The sequence below is a fragment of the Trachurus trachurus genome, assembly GCF_905171665.1.
Source record: "Trachurus trachurus genome assembly, chromosome: 6".
NCBI lineage: Eukaryota > Metazoa > Chordata > Actinopteri > Carangiformes > Carangidae > Trachurus > Trachurus trachurus.
The window spans coordinates 22,411,124-22,432,641 of NC_139897.1; the positions used below are offsets into that span (position 1 = coordinate 22,411,124).

General features: G+C 41.3%; 1 protein-coding gene across 1 annotated transcript; it reads left to right on the forward strand.

The window, feature by feature from the left end:
* The first annotated feature begins 1,237 nt into the window (after nt 1–1,237).
* On the forward strand, nt 1,238–11,199 carry det1 (DET1 partner of COP1 E3 ubiquitin ligase). The gene is made up of 9 exons (XM_083973284.1): nt 1,238–1,548; nt 2,289–2,640; nt 2,751–3,017; nt 3,126–3,338; nt 3,873–4,096; nt 6,329–6,458; nt 8,338–8,528; nt 9,080–9,271; nt 10,466–11,199. The coding sequence occupies exons 2-9, from the start codon at nt 2,380–2,382 to the stop codon at nt 10,653–10,655; spliced, it is 1,668 nt and encodes a 555-aa protein (XP_083829410.1). The 5' UTR covers nt 1,238–1,548; nt 2,289–2,379; the 3' UTR covers nt 10,656–11,199.
* Nucleotides 11,200–21,518: the final 10,319 nt, after the last annotated feature.

Genomic DNA, 21,518 nt, shown 5'->3' on the forward strand with positions numbered 1-21,518 from the left:
GGGCTCACTTGTGCTGCATGCTGTTATAAACAAATCAATTAAATGGAATAGAATAAACAAACAAGACAGTTGTACAGTGTAGGTAGAATGGTCAAAGGTCCTCTGTCTTTCCCTGCCAATTTAGTTGCAGCAATTATAATCATGTTCAAAGTTTGCCAGAGCACTTGTACTCCTCACCTGCAAACCCACCTACTGATCAGTAAATTGGTTCTTCAGAGAAAACAGCAGGTGTACGTTTTTTTGCCCATGTGTGGCCATCACAAGGGTTTTCTCAAATTCAGTCCACTATAATTATATAATTAAAATAGTATTCATTAAAAAGGTACACTGGGGTGCTCAGAATTAGATTTATATTGTATTGCTTTTTGTAACTTTGTGGGTACTGGCGTATACTTTTTTATGGTGCAGTTTTCATTCTTTAATTCATGTGATATTGTTTCATAATTTCGCACAACATAACTTTAGTTTTGAAAATGTCATGTTGCTTCTTATGTGTTTTAAGAAATAAAAAAAATGCATTGGCCTATATCCATTTCTCTCAATAATCAATAAACAATATACGTATGTTGACATGCACATCCGGTTGTCGGTGTCAATAGAGTCTTTTAAATCCTCCCTAAAATTGCACCTTTTCTCCCTGGCATTCGGTTGAGTTTTTTTTGTATTTATTTGTTTACTTAGGCCTATAGTTTGTATTTTATTGCACTTTACTTATGTATTTTATGGTGTTTTAATAATAACTTATCGTTTATATTCTATTGCACTTTACGCATGTATTTTATGGTTTTTGGTATGTTTTTATTGATCTGTAGGCTACAGCACTTTGTTCAACTTTGGTTGTTTTGAAAGTGCTCTATAAATGAAGTTTGTAGAGGCCCCATGTAGAGGCTACAGTCTATCTCACTATGTGCTGTCAAATAAAAGCAAAAACGCCCCCCCCAAAAAAACACTTTAAAAAATAAATGAAGTTTGGGTTGAGTTGAGTTGAGTTACATATCTGTTAATGACTAATATTGCGCATCACTGCATTGATTAATACAATATGAAACCCAATTTCATTGTTTGATTCAGCTGCTGTATCTGTTTCCAGCTGGTTGCAGTACCGCTCATCGCCTGAGGACGACGTGGCGGCGCTGTCACTGTGCGTCGCTGCTGTCTTCTTCTTCTACTACGTTTCGGAAGCGGCTCACTCACAACAACATGGATGTATTATCATTTAGCCGCTGCTGCTCCTGGACCCGTTGATGCTTCAGGCTGTCTGTTTGTCTGTCTGGTGTTTTAAAGAGAAATGCGATAGGTTTACACTTTCTGTCGCTCGGCGTAATTATTTAGTAGAGGTGAATGTTTCTCGACGAGGAAGTACAGGCTAAACTGTTAACTGGCCGAGCTCGAGAGCCCTTTAACTTTAACTGTCGTTGCTAACACACAAAAAGCTGCTGCTGAACTTGGAGGAGCCACAAATCTTTTCCTGTCGGTGGTGGGATAAAGTCAGATGTCTCCTGATAAAACTGACGCTGCCTGCCTGCGGTTCACTGAGAAGTTTGCCCGGTAATATAAATAAGTTAGTTAAATGAATGTGGACAGAGAGAGCAGTTAATGTTAGTTAGTTAGTGCTTCTGTCACGTCTTGTACGTAACATTTACGTCAACAGTTACACGCATTCTAAACTGTCGTCACGTACAAGTAGCTGCTACTGTTTTGTGTTGTTGTACCCCGCTGTATAATCTGTGTTGTTCGCATTATTGTGTATGATTATGGTTTTAACAGTACTTAACATGACTCAGTTCAAAATGGCTGCAAGGAAACGTTGCTTTAGTCACTTAATAGCCTGATAACTAGGTCTGATAACAGCATAAACAAACGTTATTTATTGAATACTTTGCTGTACATGTGAGAACATCTAACAATGTAACTTTAACACGACTCAGTCCAAAATGAATGCAAGGAAATGTTGCTAACTAGGTCTGAAAACAACATAAATAAATATTATTATTACTAGTTCCTTGCTGAGGTATTTTGAAAATGTAGCTGGTTTTAATAGGCTTTATGCACAGCTCCACTACTTCCTGAAAGCCAGCTCCTTTATTTCCTGCCTTCTAACAACGTAGCTTTAACTTGGGTCCTCATGAAAACATGTATGTGTCCCTCTGACATGGACATTTAGTGTGTTCACTAATAAAATAACATATTTATTTAGCACTAGAGTGTTACTCTCTTTACATTTTAGTGCAGCTTTGAGTCAAGTCCTCATCTGTTCTGTCTCTTCGCACTTTCTAATGAAAACACAGGTACGGGGCTGCACTTGTGATGTAGTCCTCTCCCCACACTCTGCGCCTGTCTATCTTACCTACTGAGGGGAGGGTTTGAGATCATTCCCTGATGATCGCAGCGATGGATGAGGACACTCCAACCCTGAAACCCAGAAGGATCCAGAATCAGAACGTGGTTCATCGTCTCGAGAGGCGCAGGATCTGCTCAGGTCGACCCGGAGCTCACTGGTACAGAGTGCGCTGCTTCCACCAGAACCTCTTCCCCAACTTCACTGTGGTCAATGTGGAGAAGCCCCCTTGCTTCCTGAGGAAGTTCTCACCAGATGGACGCTGCTTCATCGCCTTCTCCTCTGACCAGACTTCTCTGGAGGTAAAAGGAGGAGAGAAACTCTATGTTCATTTTCTGTCTTATTTTCTCCATATTTCCCCTCATGGCATTGACTGAAACCAACTCCGTCTGTCTTGCTGTTCTTCCTCCAGATATATGAATACCAAGGCTGCCAGGCAGCTCAGGACCTGCTGAGAGGCCAAGAGGGAGAGACTCTTCTAACGGCCAATGACCAGCGCTCCCTCAACATTCGAGGCCGTCTGTTTGAGCGCTTCTTCTCTTTGCTCCATGTCACCAATGTGGCCTCAAATGGAGAACACCTGAACAGGGAGTGCAGCCTCTTCACAGACGACTGCCGCTATGTTATTGTTGGCTCGGCTGTTTATGTCCCAGAGGAGCCACCGCCATACTTCTTTGAGGTAACAACACCGTCAAATTTACTACAAATATACACAAGGAAACTGGAAGAAATGATAAAACCACTCTGTCTGTTTTCATCCATTGTTTAAAATTTTATCTCCCACTAGGTGTATCGTAACAACGAATCTGTGACTCCTAATCCTCGGTCGCCTCTAGAAGATTACTCGCTTCACATCATCGACCTCCACACGGGCAGGCTTTGTGACACCAGGTCCTTCAAGTGTGACAAAATCATCCTGTCCCACAACCAGGGCCTCTACCTCTACAGGAACATCCTGGCTGTGCTGTCGGTCCAGCAGCAGACCATACACGTCTTTCAGGTGAGTCATTTCATGGAGATATAAAATGTTGCTCTGCATGTAGTTGTGTGAAAAGAGGAACAATTCCAGACATCAGCTTTGTCTTATCTTATTTTTATGCTAGATACTAGCTGCAGCTGCAGGGAGATGCTGCTGAACAAAATTGCGTTGCATCTCGTTATACAATGACAATAAAGTTTCTTCTTATCCACTAATCTAATCACAACAACATACCTCATTTTGAAACTATGTTTCGGCCCTTTTGCACTAGTATAATATCGTTTTTAGATTATGTATTGCACTCAAATTATGTAGCACAGTATTTTACCTATGTCTAGGTTGCTCCCTATTTTATTGTTTTAGACATTGTAGGATATATTTTATCATATACAGTATTTCCTCTTTGTATTCTATTTATTTTCCTTGCACATTTCCCTTTGGAGCATCCTGGCAGAAGAATTTCCCTGGGATGAATAGATCCATCCATCCATCCATCCATCCATCCATCCATCCAAGCAATCTCTTTTTTTTCTCACCTCTCTCCTTTACAACCAGGTGACTCCAGAGGGGACGTTTCTGGACGTGAGGACTATCGGACGGTTCTGTTATGAGGACGACCTCCTGACTCTTTCTGCAGTTTACACGGAGGCTCAGGCCGAGAGCCAGCCCGGCTTCCCTCGCCTGTACACCGACAAAACCATCAACTCCCTGAAGCACAGGCTGCTGGTCTACCTCTGGAGGAGGGCTGAGCAGGATGGCAGCGCCACCGCTAAGAGGAGGTACGCAAGAGCCCGCTCCACTTGGTTCCCATCTAGTTTGTTTTTTATCGCTCACCTGCCTTCATCCATTCAGCTGTTCTCTGCTGCTTATCCATCTCACAGTGATATTTACTGACTCACTTGTCATTTTCCACAACTTTGAAATTAATGTATGCTGTAACTGTGATCCGAAACCAGCTTCTTCTTTTCTTTTTTTTTTCTTTTTTTTACTTTTATTGCCCTTAAAGCAGAAGTAAGCGATATTTTTGTGTTAATATAAGTCTTAAATAGTTATATCTTCCAACAGCAATCACTTACATAGAGTGTTTGGACCGAAACACGGGTCTGTCAGTCACTCTGCTCTGAGCCGAGGAGAAAACTTTTCTCGTATCCTACAAGTTTTATCCAATGAGGAGAGAGAACGACATGCAGGGCTGTGTGTGCAGCCAAGGGATGCGCCTGAATGTGGTGACGTAGCGACGAGGACTGTTATGGTGCGTTCAAGGCAACTCGTGTTTTTCCGACCTGTGAAGTCGTACCAGTTCGATCTGGTACGAGTTCACGGGTGGGAAGTTACGAGTGGCCGTTATAGTGACTTTCACAGGTAAAACAGGTCGGAAAAACACGAGTGGGTTGCCTGGAACGCTACAAAGTCGTAAGTCGTGACTTGAAGCTGTAATTTACGGTTTCAAAAGCCTGCCTGGAACGCAGCATTAGCCAAAACGACCAGATCGCTTACTTCTGCTTTAATTCACATCAACAGGAAATTAACATCACATAACAAAAACAAAAACATCATGAGATTGGGCCTTATCTGTCACGCAGATATATCACTGTATAAAAGTATAAAGGTAGAGCACACATATACTTATCTAGTTCTGTAACTACAAAAAGGGATATTTCAAACAATAAATAAAAACTACGCTTTAATAAGAAATAAGTGAAATGATAAAAAAATAACAGTAGTTATTAAAATTTTGATGTATAAGAGTCTTATGTAAGATAGTCAATAACTGGGGTCCATCTTCTCATAAAAATAGGTACTTGGGTGGGTTAGGCTTCCTCTAATTAATAGTAATCATTTTTCTTGCAATCATCAACAGAACATGTAATATGTAACACTGTTCTGTGTTTAACAGGAGGTCAGGAAACACATCTAATAAAATAGCAGAGTCCATAACCCTAACCCAAAACCAGCTTCAATAAGTTGTGAATGTAGCTGCCGTGTGGTCACGTCCTCTGACGCACTTTTTTGTTAAATGACTGCTAAAATACAGAAAGTATGACACAATGTACCTTTGTCTCAACTTCTTTTCATTGAAAATTTCTGCCCTTAAGTGGTGATTTGCATGTTAGCACGGTTGCCCAGTGGTGTTAATTGCTTGTACAGGTCTGGAGATTTCTTTCTCAACAGCTCACGGCCGATAGACAAATTATTTCACAGTAGTTCACTTTTTTTTGACTTAATGATAAAAATCACACAGATACAGTCACAGTTTTGTGCTCCATCCATTTTTGTTTTCACAGTCAACCGGAGGAGGGTCCAGAGTTAAAACAGGTTGGGTCTAAATTTAAAAACTGTATCTATCCATCCTTTAAATGAATATTATACTCTGTGGTAGCTGGACTTGGTTGTCAGTGTGTGGTTGGAGAAGAGAGGAGACCTGCAGACAGCTCAGTTTATTAAATCTGGTCCGTCATTAATTTAGTCCTGGTTGAGAAAAGAGAAAACACATTTAAATCTCTGTCCGTCGCTATAAATGTTACCTGCACACATCATGTTCATGAATCAGATAAATCAGTAGCATATTCATCGGGTCACATCTCTACTTTAAAGTTCTCTCGCTCCCTTAAGGAAAGAGTACATTGCTAAATTGTAAGAGTCTAAAATTATTGCTGTATATTAAATCATTTCCACAACTGAATTGAATTTTCATATGCCTTACTCTTACTCTTATAAATGAAATTCAGTATTTATATATCTGAAAAAGTGAAAGTGTGATTTCTCAAATAATCAAAATAGTTTCTGAATAATTAGCTCTTAATTGATTAATTAGTTCAGCTCTTATATTTAGCTTGAAATGCGTTCTGTGGCTAAATTTGCATGTTTTGTTTGAGTTTAATTAATGGTTCATTACCACAGCCGACTGTTTCACATCCAATAATGTGCTGATGTTTGATGTTCTGTTATTGATCAGTTCAGTTCACCCAGCTCCCGGGTTTTTTAATTAGACGTTTGTTTGGTGTCGTCAGATTCTTCCAGTTTTTTGATCAGCTGAGGAGGCTGAGGATGTGGAAGATGCAGCTGCTGGATGAGCATCACCTCTTCATTAAATACACCAGCGAAGACGTGGTCACACTCAGAGTCACTGACCCCTCGCAGGTATTAACACACACACAAACACACACATTTAAGTCTGGTTTTATATCCATGTGAGGATTATCTCCATTATAATGCATTATCTATCACCTGTGATCGCTAAAACACAGTCTTACCCTTCACAAAGCAGTCTGGACCCATTGGAGCCTTTGATTTCTTTTTTTTTGTTGATTGGGTTAGTGTGTGTTCAGGTTTAGACGAGTCCCCACTTGGATATAAAAACAAGTCCACACACACTTCTGAATTCCTCCCCCTGCTCTCTTTGTTGCTCTCCCCTGCCTCTCCCGTGTCTTTTGTTGTTGCTGCTGTATTAAAAGGATTCCTCGCTCAGGTCTCCAAGGACACGTTTCTCCTACAGATTCTGTGCAGTCCTGTGTCTCACTCTCGGTGACAGTAAATAGATCTGATCAAAGCTCACTTATATTTGTATGAAATCTAAGCCCTCTGACGGCCTTGCTCATTAAATGCTTCCATCTCACCGACGAAGAATAAACTATTAATATAATTTTGTCGCACTGAACCAACAGTTTTATTTATCGATCAGGAAACAGGAACAATACTGAATTGGAAGCTCTATCTCTGCTTGTACATCTGATCTCACACCAGCACTCGGCCCCATAAAGGATTTAATTTTGCCTGTTTCTGTGCGTCATGTAATCTGCTGCCCACTTGTGGCAGCATCAGGCTGATCTGAAGCTAGCTTGACCAGCAGCTGTTTCTTGCAGACGGGTCTTGAGTGTTAAGTGTGTTGCGCGGGGCGTAAACATGTTGATAAAACAAACAATTTTGTTGTTGTTGTGCGCGACGTAGAGCTGCAGCTTCAAATATATGAGCAGAGTTTTTTCAATTGCCCGTCTATTAGTGGTGTGCATCTTCACTGGCGTCACGATTCGATTCGATCACGATTCACCAGCCTACGATTCGGTTCGATTCGATTATACGATGCATCATATCCTCAATCTATGTTGCCACACAGGACATGTCTGTATGATGATACAAGTCAGCTGTGTAAAACTCTGTGTAAAAAATCGATAATGTGACATAACTGCATCGATTCAGAATTATCCAATTAAGAATTATTTTCGGTAGCGCTACCATCTATTCGGTGGGGCGGTACGCATGTACAGTAGTGTTCCCACACTGCAAGCACAACTTTTTTTTTTTTTTAATTGATCGATCCACGGACCACTTGCGTGCTGATCTGTGGAGACCGATCCAAAGTTCTGAACCACTAGTCATCATGAAATCGGAGCTCCTGGATGAGACGAAACTCTCCCAATTCCTGTCTCGCACTGAGGGTTTTGTGAACCCACTCCCTTCCCCTATACGTTTGCTGCTACTCGTCTCCTTCTCAGAAGAACTAATGACGGGATTTTCTTCTGCCTATTTGTCAGATACAAAGGGCATGTGATTTGTGCGCTGCGCCAGGGTCCTGGTGCGCTCCTGTGCTGTACCCCGCGGTGCACATGGAAAAACACTGCGTCCTATGTGAAAAGGGCTGTAGTCATGTGCTGTGACCAAGTTGTGTTGACAAATACTGGATCAGAAGAGCGAGCATCATTTTGTGGACTTTTTTCTTTTAAATATACTCGCTATGCATCACTAGCTACAGTATTAGTCAAAATGTGTCGCAGTATAGCTGTGCACAATAAAATGCTTTAAACTATATGTAAAAGTAACTGCACAGTGCACACCACTGGTTTTTACTATCGATAAAAGCTAAAGCGTAAAATAAGTAGTTAGAGTAAATACCTCTGTTTTTTCCCTGATACGCTTATTTTTTAATTCTTGTAGAAGCCTCATACTTTGAGAAAGCATGCCGACAAGAAGAGATTATTAGAGAAAGCCTTTATTCTTATCACCACTGCTCTTTTTCTCCCAGCCGTCCTTCTTTGTGGTGTACAACATGGTGTCTACAGAGGTGCTGGCCGTCTTTGAGAACACCTCCGACCAGCTGCTGGAGCTGTTTGAGAATTTCTGTGACCTGTTCAGAAACGCCACGCTGCACAGCCAGGCCGTCCAGTTCCCCTGCTCCGCTTCATCCAACAACTACGCCCGTCAGGTCCAGAGGAGGTACGTCAGAGTGACCTCCTGGCTGTTTCTGAATGAAAGAAAAGAAAAAAAACTGCACCTGAAATTGTGCAGCCAAATGTCAGGGGGGATTTGAAGAGCATGGTTAGGAAGGGGGTGGGGGGCCAGATCAGCAGCGATCGCCTGGAGGACAAGGAAGGAGTTTTAGGACTTAATCTGGATATCGACTGGAGATATTAAGACAGTCTTTGCGGCTGGAGGAGCTATGATTGAATTTGGCAGCATAGGTGACACAATCCTCAGTGGAGGGTGAAGAGGGAGGAGCAGCGGGGGGTGGGTGGGTGGTTGGCTGAGGAAGGGAGGGGGGAAATAAAGGTTTGAATGAGGAAATAGGCTAGAATTAGATGTTAGAGTGGTGAAAATGATGTCGGGGAGGAGGTCGGAGTACGTTCAGCAAACCAGATTTCTACCACTTGCATGAAGCGAAGAGCAGAGTCGAAGCAGGCGCTCCTATAAGACTGCAGATATTTACATAAAGGCCACACTGTCGGAGGAAATGTGTAATTATCTAATGACATTTCCCATTGCCTCAGGTTTAAGGACACCATAGTGAACGCCAAATACGGAGGCCACACCGAGGCGGTGCGGCGGTTGCTGGGCCAGCTGCCCATCAGCGCTCAGTCGTACAGCAGCAGCCCTTACCTCGACCTGTCCCTCTTCAGTTACGACGACAAGTGGGTGTCCGTGATGGAGAGACCGAAGACGTGTGGAGACCACCCCATCAGGTATACATTAGTCCACCAATAAGTGAATGAATTAATGAACAAACAGTATGTGAGCACAGAGAGAAGAAAACAAACGTGTAAAACGGACACCGTGCCAAAGTGTTCGAAACTGCATACTACTGTACATACTTTCCATACTCATCGATCAGACAGTATGCAGAGCGTTAAAGGGATAGTTCAACATTTTGGCAAACTGGCCCATTGCCATTATCCCTATAGTCATAGCAGTAGGTTCGTTACCTTTAATTGTCGGTGCAAGCTATTTTTAGAACCGCGGAGCAGAGCCGTGAGCTGCTCAGAGCTATGCTATGGGGGCTAATGGGATTTCTTGGTTTCCCTCATCAAACTCATCAAATACACAATCCAACAACTCCAAAACGCTCTGGTGGACAAGTTCTGACCTGCATATTCACCAAGCTACAAGATAATAACAGAACGTCACCAGACAGAGTTGTTTTAGAGGCAAATTCATGCAAAACCGCTGATGTGCGTTCCTGTTGAGGGCAGTTTTTTGGCAAGCAGTCTCTGCATCTGCCTCAAAAACAACAACTCATAGCGTGGTGAATGTGCAGGTCACAACTTGTCCACCAGAGCGTTTTGGAGTTGTTGGATTGTGTATTTGATGAGTTTGATGAGGGAAACCAAGAAATCCCATGAGCCTCCGTAGCGTAGCTCTGAGAAGCTCGTGGCTCTGCTCCGCCGTTCTAAAAATAGCTTGCACCGACAATTAAAGGAAACAAACCTACGCCTAAAACTATAGGGATTATGGCAATGGGCCAATTTGCCAAAATGTTGAACTATGCCTTTAAGATCATCACTGAAATATCCTGGAAATGTCCTTGTAAATGGTTTCAGGGTGACGGCACAAACTGAGATCAGACCAGTAAACGATTGTTTCCAGTTTGTTTGTTTGAGTGATCAATATTGTTTCATCCTCACCTGACTGACTATTAACTAATAATTAAATCATTTCAGTTCACAGCAACAGGCAGAAATGTATTTTTAGCGCAGTGTTGGAGTTGGAGAAGCCTATGTGCTGCTTTTAAAAGTAAGATGCAGATTAAAACGAATTACAGAGAGGAGTTGATAGATTAATAATTAATAATAATAATAATGATTTGTTTCCTGTTGACAGAAAGCATCTAGACGTGAAGTGTAATATTAATAACTGTCTGTCTCTCTTTCACCCTTCAGGTTTTACGCACGTGACTCGGGCCTGCTGAAGTTTAAGATCCAGGCGGGCCTGCTGGGACGGCCGGTGAATCACGCCGTACGACGTCTGGTCGCCTTTACCTTCCATCCCTTTGAACCCTTCGCCATCTCTGTCCAGCGCACCAACGCAGAGTATGTGGTCAACTTCCACATGAGGCACGTCTGTGCGTGAGGTGCGTGTGTGTGACTGCGTGTGTGTGACTGCGTGTGTGTGTGTGTGAGAGCCTCTGAGAGCCTGTGGATTCACAATTGGAAACAAAATGCAGGAGCGTGGAGGCTTCTTTTAGCAGCTATTGGTGATAATACAACAAACGCGTCCTCCATCAGGAGGGATAAAACGCCGAGCTCTGTTGGTCGCCCTCCTCCTGATGGAAACTACTGCTCCTCTCCTCTCTCCCCCTCCATCACACAGTGGTCACTCCACCCTCGCCCCTCCTCCCCCTCCACAAGAAGGCAGCAATTCTGCCTTTTTCCTTTCACCTCCTGTTCCCCCCTTCCTCCACAGAACAAAGAGGGAGCTGTAGGGAGGAGAGGCAGGAGTAAGTGTAAATGGAGATGTAGAGAGAGTGATTGACGCACAAGAGAGGAAGAAGCCATAGGTAGCCAGACCTTTTAGAGGGAATCAGGTGTTTTGTCCTCTCTCTTTCTTTTTTCTACCATGCACTGAACGCTGTGCATTAATATCAGAACTGCTGAACAGCAACAACCAACTTGCTTGTTTCTTATATGGATGTGGAAAGAGGTAATTTTATATATATATATATATTGTTTTTACGCTTCTTTTTTTTCTTTTTCTTGTTTTTTTTTTTTTTTACATTTTAACACTGATTGTATATATTTTATGTCAATAAACTTGTTTAAATTTTGCTCACCATGTTTTTTTTTTTTCCGAGCTTGCACATTTTAACTGTAAATATATATTATTACCTCTGTGCTGGGGAGGAAAAAGCAATTGATTTATGTATTTTCTACTATATGTGGTGGTAGAAAACATGTACTCATTCGCTGTCCCTGTGTCTGAGCTTCTTTGTAAGTAAATAAGGGAGTTTATTAATGCACATGTGAGTGGGGAAGTAAGTGCAAACATTTTTTCATTTGGATCAAATCAGTATTTTATTTCCTCATCATGTTTTTCTTATGTATTTCTGTAGTATCTGTACAGCCAATGGACAGTGGGCATGTGCCTTTGCGATGAAGTTGAAATGATTTTAACACATTTGTACCACATACGGAGAGCAGACAAGACAGTGTGTAAGTGTCATCATATTAAATTTGAATACTGATCCATGCAGTCTGTTCTCCTGCAGCGTATAGGATCATTCATAACGCTGCTGATTTGATATTACATCCATCTGCTGCGTGGACCAAAGTGCACAAAGAGAACATCTGTTTAGCTCAAATGTGTTATTAAAACAAAACCTACACATATAGAAACACATCCACAACTATTCAAATTGGCACACACACATACACCATCCCTCTCTCTCTCTCTCTCTCTCCCCCACAGTCTGCACATGAATGCAAATTTGCTAATATGTGAACATGTATAATAAACAAAAGGCAAAAAAAAAAAAAAATAGCACACACACACCCAGGGCAGCTGCGGAGAGGTCATGGTGGTATGGAAAGCAGGTGCAGAGGGATTAAGTGTTCTCCTAGCCTCTGGTTACACACCAAAGTGGAGATGTGTGTGTGTGCACGTGACGTGTGTGTGTTTGTGTGACAGAGAGAGAGAGTGAGACGGACTTACTAGGGTTTAAGGCAAAGGGAAGAAGGTATCTACAAATGGAAAGATGATGCAGGGATGAAAGAAGTGGAGAATAGATCAGAGACGCGGGTCGACAAAGCAGGACAGAGGGAGGTGTGTGTAAGTGTGAGTGTGTGAGTGCAGTGCAGTGACTGTTATGCAGCTGCTTAGTTTTGCATAAGCACAGTAAATACTATCTTCCAGATAAAGGCTTAAGGAGGCCGCGGTATGTCACTGTCATTACAGTGTGTTTGTGTAAGCTGGTGTGTGACAACATGCTGTGATAATCAACTAATTACAGGAAGCGCACGCAGCGGGCGCACACAGACAGACACACACACAGACAGACCTACATATAGGAGGAGGAGGACACGATGTCTGTTGTCCTCGTCCCCCGGCTGCTGCTGCTGGGTGCAGAAAACAAGGGAGGGTTATGGATGGACAACACACTTCCTTTTTCTAATGTCATCGTTTGTGGTTTGTGGCATTTTCTGTTTTTCTGTGTGCAAAAGTGATCTTCAAAAGCCTTTAAAAAAATATATATATAAACTACGTAAGCGATGTCCCCGACAGATGTTTAAGGACTTCCCACCGTCAGCGTCTCCGGTGCAAACTGAAAAATAAAATGAATTAAAAAAAACAGATTCTGCATGAACCTGGTGCCTCCTCCTCCTCCTCGTACTAGGAACAATAATAAGTATGTTGTATCTGTCTTATTCCTGAGATTTAGGTAAACCAAGAGCATCCTCCCTGACCTTGGTTGCTACGGAAACATAACCGCTCTCTGCGTGGTAACCTAGTCTTTTCTAATTGCTGTTGTCTTGGCAACAGCGCAACCAATGTAATCTAGAGAAGGCCACGAAGTGTTTCCTGTTGCAGCAGCAGCAGCAGCGCTCGAGCTTCTCGGAGCAGCCACACACACCGAGAGACACACACACATGCACACAGAGAGACACACACGTGCACGCACACACACATGCACACACGCATGTGCATTTAGGCAACGTTTGGCTATGAAAATCCGGCAACTGTGGTTCATATTGTGAGGCTTTTGTCTTTAGAAACGCACACATGGCAAAGATTTAAACACAAATATATAATTTTATAGTTTGATTTAAGTTTAAACAATCTAAATATGAAAAATATCACACATCAGTATTTTATTAATTCATGGTCAAAGCATCATAATTCAAGTTGGGGCCACTGTGGGAGAGAAAATAGAGAAATAGCACTTGACCGTGTAGGTCTAGGCTACACTTTACTGAGATTTTTTCCCCCTAAATCTCACAAAATAAGACCAATTTCTATGTTTTAATTACATATTCTCAACCACAGGTCCTTGAGATGTGAGGGATGGTGGGGGGGTGGGGGTCTTTGTGCAGCACTTTGCTGCAGTTATGAAGCAAATGGCTCTCAAACTAAAAGTAAAGTTCAAATAATGACTGAAAATGATACACGGCTGAAAAAGACAGAAGAAAGTGATTCATTAATCGATGAAATAACTTTGAGAATAATGGACATAAATGATATAATAGGTTATTGAGGTTTAAAATTGATATGATACTTAGGGAGACCAGAGATGGTTGCAACAAGTCGTCATCCTGTGAAAACTTATGCTGCACATGCTCAGTTAGACTTTCCTCTCACCAGGAAGAAATCTGAATTCTTCCATTCTGATTCAATATTTGTGAACGATATGCCATATGTATTCATCCTTGAGTGGGTTATGAGAAATGCAGTCCTGTAATCTCTCCTAGTTGCCAGTCCCACCTGATAAGAAAAAGATTTTCTGCTCTAAAAGTGTTGCACAATCCTGCACGGGGCTGAAAAAGTCATGTTTAACATCTTCATGGCTTGATTTAAGTAACTCTACAATAAATGTTTTGACAGTGCATGTCTGACTACAACCTTTTTCCTATCTCCACATTATCTCAACTTTCCAAACACAAACCCCTCTCCTCACTATCTTGATGTAAAGATGTTTGCAGATGGTATTTCCTCTCCAACAGGACGAGTCTGTTGCCAAACTGCATCATCATCACCAACGCTACTGTACACCCCCAACTCTTCTTCTTCCTCATCTCTGATGGATGAAAGAGCCTCGGTCGGTACGAATTAGTCTATGTTTTAAGTTTACTATTTAAGAGCAGGGAAAGACCAGATAATCATATGGATACAGAGTTATGACAGAATAAAGGTCAGAAGAGATTTATAGGGGGAGGGAGGAGGGGATTTCATAATTCCTTGACATATAAAGAGCAGACAGTATGTCCACTGATAACTGAGGCACCACAGCCTTATTACTCTGGAGATGGCTGCTGAGTGCTCACTCTCATCATTGTCTTCCACCCCACTTGGACACTACCAATCTTATCTACACATTACACATTTTGCTGTATAGGAATAAATGAATGCTACAGTTAAAACAGAGTTGTTAATTACTGTATGTGGTTAGAGTAGATGCTTAATCACAATTATCTTTATTGTGAATGGTTTTTAGCACATATACAGTACAGAGACATGACACGATGAGCAGTGGACTGATGAGCTTTGTGTCCTGTGAAGATAATGACACATCTTATTATTCATAGCTGCACAGGTTCGAATCCAACAATTGACCTTATTACTGCCATTCCTATCAAAATAAAACCTCTGGCCCAACATACGGCCTGGACCCTGGACCCATAAATTTCCACTTCTGGGCCGATGCTGGGTGATTTTCTGGGTCTTTTTCATTCATTCATTTTGATTTATTCCATTCATGGTATACTGTACATTCTACACATGGTTGCACATATTTACATAATGTACACATTGTCACCATGAATGAAAAGGAGCAGGATGAAGAAAACTTATAGTGCCTGCCCCTCTCTGTTGTTATAATTACATTGGCTTACTTCAACACCAATATTATACTCTATTTCAAAATATTAAAGATGATGAAACATAGTAGTGACAAGAAAACAAACAAAATAGCAGTGGACTGAGCCAGAAGAAAACAATAAATATGTGGCAGGATTTATTTTTTGCTATCTGGGTCTAGTAGGAAAGTAAATCAGCATTAGTCGACATTTTTGATATATTTTGTAAGTAAGCACATGAAAGACTATGTATTGACATTTAATTTTCAAAAGGTGTACTGTGTAGTATTAGTAGTAGTAGTGGAAGAGGAGGTTTGTGCTCCTTGTAGCTCTGAAATAAAGATATAAAGAAGCTCCGTCAACAAAAATAAATCTTCAGTATAGGCTACAACCTTATTCTGATGTGTGTCGACTAAGAGCTGCACCCTAAAAACCAAGTCTTGACCCACAAAGCACTTCAGAGCCATGACTACAACCCACTCCTCGTGTCCGAGCTTCACACACATACACACACACACCTTCTGCCCTCCTCATATCCGTCATCTGTTATTGTTATCGACCACACCAGTATTGTTCCTCCCCCGAGCGTATGACAGTGTAACAGTGTCAACATTTCATATTACATGGATTAGCTCTTCAGCCGGCCGACTGACTGATGGAGGCCGGGTCTGGACTTGTGCAGCCTCCCGGTGAGAGCCGTGAAATCACAGCACCATCACCTAATGAGAGCAGGGAGCAGGCGGAGGCATGTTGAGGAGGGACGGAGGGGGGTCTAAATATTGACAGCAAATATTTGATTCAAGGGCAGAGGTGTCCCCTCGACTCATGGATGTATGCTCAGACACACACACACATCAAATCACATCACACACACAATACAGAACCCACACTCACATTTTTTATGTTTAATCTGCAACTATACAGCTGCAAAGAAATAGGCTGATGTTTCATTTAAGCACCACAGTCCTCAAACCAAACACACACACAGCGTCACTGTGGTAACTGTGTGTGCGTGCGAGAGAGAGCGAGAGAGAGAAATCATTCCAGTATGACTTCTTATCTGTCAAAGATGTAATGAGTTGCATGTGTGCCTTCATAAATGTGCTTATGTCATTCATTTAGATTTGGAAAACAAACACAGACGTGACCCTGTTGCACTGTCAGTGAGTTTGCTCCTGTATCACAGATTTTTCTTATTAAAACAAGACTAAGGTGAGGATAAAACAGGTTTTTTTTTACTATTTCACCATGGGATAAAGATGAGAGGTTAGATCAAACCTGACCCCCTCCTCTTCCAGACTCTTGCCAATTAGACCTGCTCCAGTTTGCTGCAACAAATGATCAGAGTTCTCCACCTGCTGGACAAAACTGAGAACTGCACCTTCCCCTCGGCCTGCTCTGCTTTCTAGTAGTTTTTAAGAATATTAAGGAACTTCAAAGCTGGCTACAATGACCAACGATGAGAAGTAACTACGTTTATTTACCACATTGGTGGATTCAGTTCCATTTTAACGGTATTTTACTATTGTGCCACTTCTACTTTTAAGCAATGAAAGTTTTTATTCCACATTGTGTATCGGACTGACCTCACCACTCACAACATTGTGTTAACAGCTGTAACATCTGTCCATAACAATAATATGTGTATGAGTTTGAGAGCGATGAATTCAAAGATTCAGCCTGAGACCAGCTTTACTTGCCTCGGCATTGTACTGATTATCTCTTTTGGGAAGACAAGTAATTGAAATCATATTGAGAGGCTGTTTTCAACGAATACACTGAAAATGCAAACAAGAGTGTGTGAGCTGCTGCTGCTGCTGCTTCCAGCTCGCTGGCTGATCTGAACTAATCTTGTTAGTTTTGTGGTGGAGGTCACATTGGGTCACATCAGCTGAAGTTTATACACAGTGTCACCAACCTCTGTAAATGTGCTGCTGGGTCACTGTGTTTTATATCACACAAAGTCTTACGCCTCACACTCATTTTATGTGCCAAAAGTCAAGTTGCAAAACAACTCCTTACTCTTCTGTTTGAGAGAGTTTGTTGCTTCTAAAACTTCGACATCGGGCAGTATTTAAAAAGTTCTGTTCATAGGAGGATATTTGTTTAAAAAATGGTTCTTTAATTCATTCAACTTTTTTTTTTTTTAACTCAGGAATACAATGAGGTAGAGACAATGCAGCCAAACAAAGGACTAGTAAAAAATAATAATACAAAAAAGGTCCTAGATATGAGAAATGACAATATTGAACTCACATAAAAGTGTCAGGAAACGCAAACACAATAAAATTGGGAAAGTGTAAAGGAATAAAACAGCAATAAAAGACACAGGAACATTAAGGATGGGTAAAAATCTTAACAATCATTCAGTGAAGGTTCAGTCTGGCTCTGACTGACGGCTTGGAGACCCAGGTAGCCGACTTTGCCTTGCTGCTGGGGTCGTGAACGAGGTCATTGGTTGGTTGGTCAGTGCTCCTGGTTGGTGTGATGACTGTCACCAGAGTCGTTAAGATCGATGGTTTGGTCCTGGGAAGTGATGAAAACACATGGCTGAACATGGATGAGAGGTTGTGTCTGAGGCCTCCTCCTCCTCCTCCTCCTCCGTTGAGGGATTTCTCTCCTTCAGGCCTCCTGTCTTCAACATCCAAAATGTGAACATCATTGTCCATAAGATGTAGGCAAGGTAAGGCAAGGCAAGGCAATTTTACTTGTATAGCCCATTTTTTTACAAACTGTCTCAAAGGGCTTTACATAGCATCATTACAAAATCCTCTGCCCTTACACCCTCACATCAACTAAGGAAAAACTCCCAGAAACCCTTTTAACATGGAAAAATTGGAGAAATCTCAGGGTGAGCAACAGAGGAGGGATCCCTCACCCACAGGCAGACGTGCAATAGATGTTGTTACAGACAAGAAAACAGTTTATAGCACAGAATGTCCTGATGACTTTGGTCTAAAGTTTTGTGTATTCCTCACTGCACCTATTTTCAATTTCCTCCTTTAACAATTAATGCGCTCTAAGGATAAACATTTTTTTTTTTTTTTTTTTTTAATTCAAAATTTTTCCAGTTTATAGAAACAAGACAGAACATAAACCAAACACACGCCAGGTACATAGACAGGACAAAATCACACACAAAATAAAAATGGGGGGGGTACATGATACTCCAAAACAATGTCCGGGGAAACACAAAAACACAACGAAAATACGATACTGGAAGGACCAAATCTAATTCAAATATCTCCTAATAACATCCCATTGTCTCCCAAGACCCCTATCAAAATCTTTCAGGAGACCGGCTGCTCTTTCCATGTTGAGGAGATCTAAGTATTCCTCCAGCCATACTTCCTTAGAAAAGCAGGCCGGCTTTCGCTCCTTCCAATTACAAAGGATCAACCTTTTGACTGTGAGGCAGCCCAGCGCCCATAGACGATTGATAATGGGGCAGGTTATATTGTCAGGCTTACAGCCCAAAATGCATACCATGGGAGACAGGGTGAAGGTGACATCAAGGATCTCTGTCATAATTGCATGCATCTCCGACCATAGGGTTTGGACCGCTGGACATTCCCATAAGAGATGTAATAATGAGCCACGAAGGCCACAATTATGCCAGCACAAATCATCAACATTTTCCGACATCTTTGCTAGTCTGACAGGAGTCATATAGGCTCTGCATAAAATTTTATACTGAATCATCTTGTATCTTACACATTTAGACAAATGTATGCCGGAATTCCAAATAAAGGTCCACTGTGCAATTGACAGAGATAATTTAAGGTCACCCTCCCATGCCACTTGAGTGGGGATATACAACTTATAACAATCAGATGACAGAAATTTGTAAATACAGGAGACAGAACGTCTCGATCGAGTAGCTCTCGCGAAAACTTCATCCTGTTCTTGGCAAGAGGCAGGCTCTGTCCCCTCAATGTGCTTTTTTTTCAAAATAGAAGATAACTGAGCATATGTCAAAAAGAACGTATCTGATAGGTCAAATCTTTCCTTCATCAATTCATAAGGTATAATCTTACCGTCATAAATCTGACCAATTGTATTAATGCCACTTGTCATCAATTGTTTACTACTGAGCGTGCCTCTTCCAGACATAAGAGCAGGATTATTCCAAATAGGACACGAGGGGAAACATAGTCCATTATTAATATTAAACCTTTTGTGTAAAATTCTAACAATGGAGCATGAGAAATTGATAATACAATTATCCAAAGCAATAGGAGGTTTGGGGTGGTACCATAAGGAAGCTAAGGATCTATCTTTATATTGAGCTATTAAAGATTCCTCGAGCTGTTCCCAGCTGCCTGCCTGATAAAGATCCTTATATGCCCATGAAAGTGGATACCTTGCGTTAAATGAGATATAGTAATTAAATAAATCTGGAACACCTAGTCCACCTTTAGATCTGGGGATGCAAAGCTTTTGATATGAGATTCTGGGTTTATTGTCACACCATAAAAACTTAATGAAAAGGTGACGTATTTCTTTAAACCAAGAATCAGGGAATTTAAGAGGGATGTAAGAGATTATATGTAAGTCTAGGCAAAACATTCATTTTCAAAAGTTCAGCCCTGCCCCATAAGGAAAGTGGTAGGCTGGACCATCTCTCAAGGTCATCTTTTACTGTACGCAGGACAGATGGGCCATTCAAACTAAATATCTCTGTAACTGGGGCTTTAATAGTAATTCCTAAATATTTCATTCCTTTAAACTGCCACAAAAACGGTACATCCCCAAGATCAGACTTGAATGTGTTAGAATTAAGAGGTATCACCTCACTTTTTTTCCAATTTATTTTGTACCCTGAAAAACCACCAAAAGTATTAACCAAGTTTAAAACGGCAGGTAAGGAAGACCTTGGTCTGCACAATGTCAGTAAAATATCATCAGCGTACAAGCCCAGTTTATAATCATAATCAAATAAATTAACACCATGTATGTCTGAACAAGCGCGAATTGCACAGGCCAGGGGTTCCAGGGAAATGACAAAAAGAAGAGGGCTGACCGGACATCCCTGCCTCACTCCACGTTGCAGGGGGAAAAAATCAGAAATAAGGCCATTAATTTTGACAGCTGAGATTGGATTACAATAAAGGGCCTTAACCCAACTGATAAACCTCGGACCAAAACCAAACTTTTCAAAAGAATAAAAAAGATAAGGCCATTCAATTCTGTCAAAGGCCTTCTCTGCATCAAGTGATGCAGCTATTGCAGGCTCATTAAGAGAATCAGCGCCCAGCAAAACATGAAAAAGCCTGCGCATATTGTTAGCAGCTAGGCGGCCCGGAATAAAACCAGCTTGGTCTACATGTATTATAGAAGGGACTACACCTTCTAAACGAAGGGCAAGTGTCTTTGCCAATATCTTGTAGTCACTATTAAGAAGACTTAATGGCCTATAATTCCCTGCTAAAGTGGGGTCTTTTCCAGCTTTAGGCAATAGGGATATGACAGCTTTACACATGGAGGGAGGCATGGTCTCACGTTCAATGATTTCTTCATAAAGTAAAAGTAATATGGGGGACAACTGATTTTTGAAACATTTATAAAATTCTGCACCAAAACCATCCTCCCCTGGAGATTTCCCACAAGCCATCTTCCCAATCGCAAACTCAATCTCTGACCTTGTCAAGGAGGTGTCTAACTTAAGTTTATCCTCCCTCTCCACAGAAGGGAGCTCAAAGTGCTCAAAAAAGGCATCCATCATTTTTTTATTGGCCCCACCCTCTGTTCCATATAATTTAGAATAATACTGTTTAAAAATTTGGGAGATTGACTTAACCTCACACTGTAGTCTACCCTGTTCATCCCTCACTGCTGGAATAAACTGCCTATTCTCTATCTGTTTTATTCTGTTCGCCAACATCCTCCCTGCCTTGTCACCTGACTCAAAATACAATCTTCGTGTTCTAAATAAAGCATAGGCTGTTTCCTCATGTAAAATCCTCTGTAGGTCTGCCCTAGTAGCAGTGAGAGATTTTCTAAGATCTAAATTTGAAGGGTCAGCCATATGCTGTTCCTCCAGTTTCCTTAGTTTAACATTTAAATTTAACTTTTTCTCAATTTTTTTACGTTTCTCAGCAGTTGCATAACTGATGATCCATCCTCTGCATGTAGCCTTAAAGGCTTCCCATACAGTGGACACAGTTGATACTGAATTCAAATTTATCTCAAAAAATTCAGAGATTTTGTTTCTAATATATGAAACAAAATCTGTACTCTTAAGAAGAGAAGTATTTAATCGCCACTGCTTGGATCTATAAAGATTAGATGGTGGAACAAAAGAAACAGATACAGCTGCATGATCACTCACAAGAATACTATGAATTTGAGAATTAATTATATTTTGAGTAAGGTTGGAGGACATGAGGATGCTGTCTATTCTAGAATAGGAGCTATGTGGGTTAGA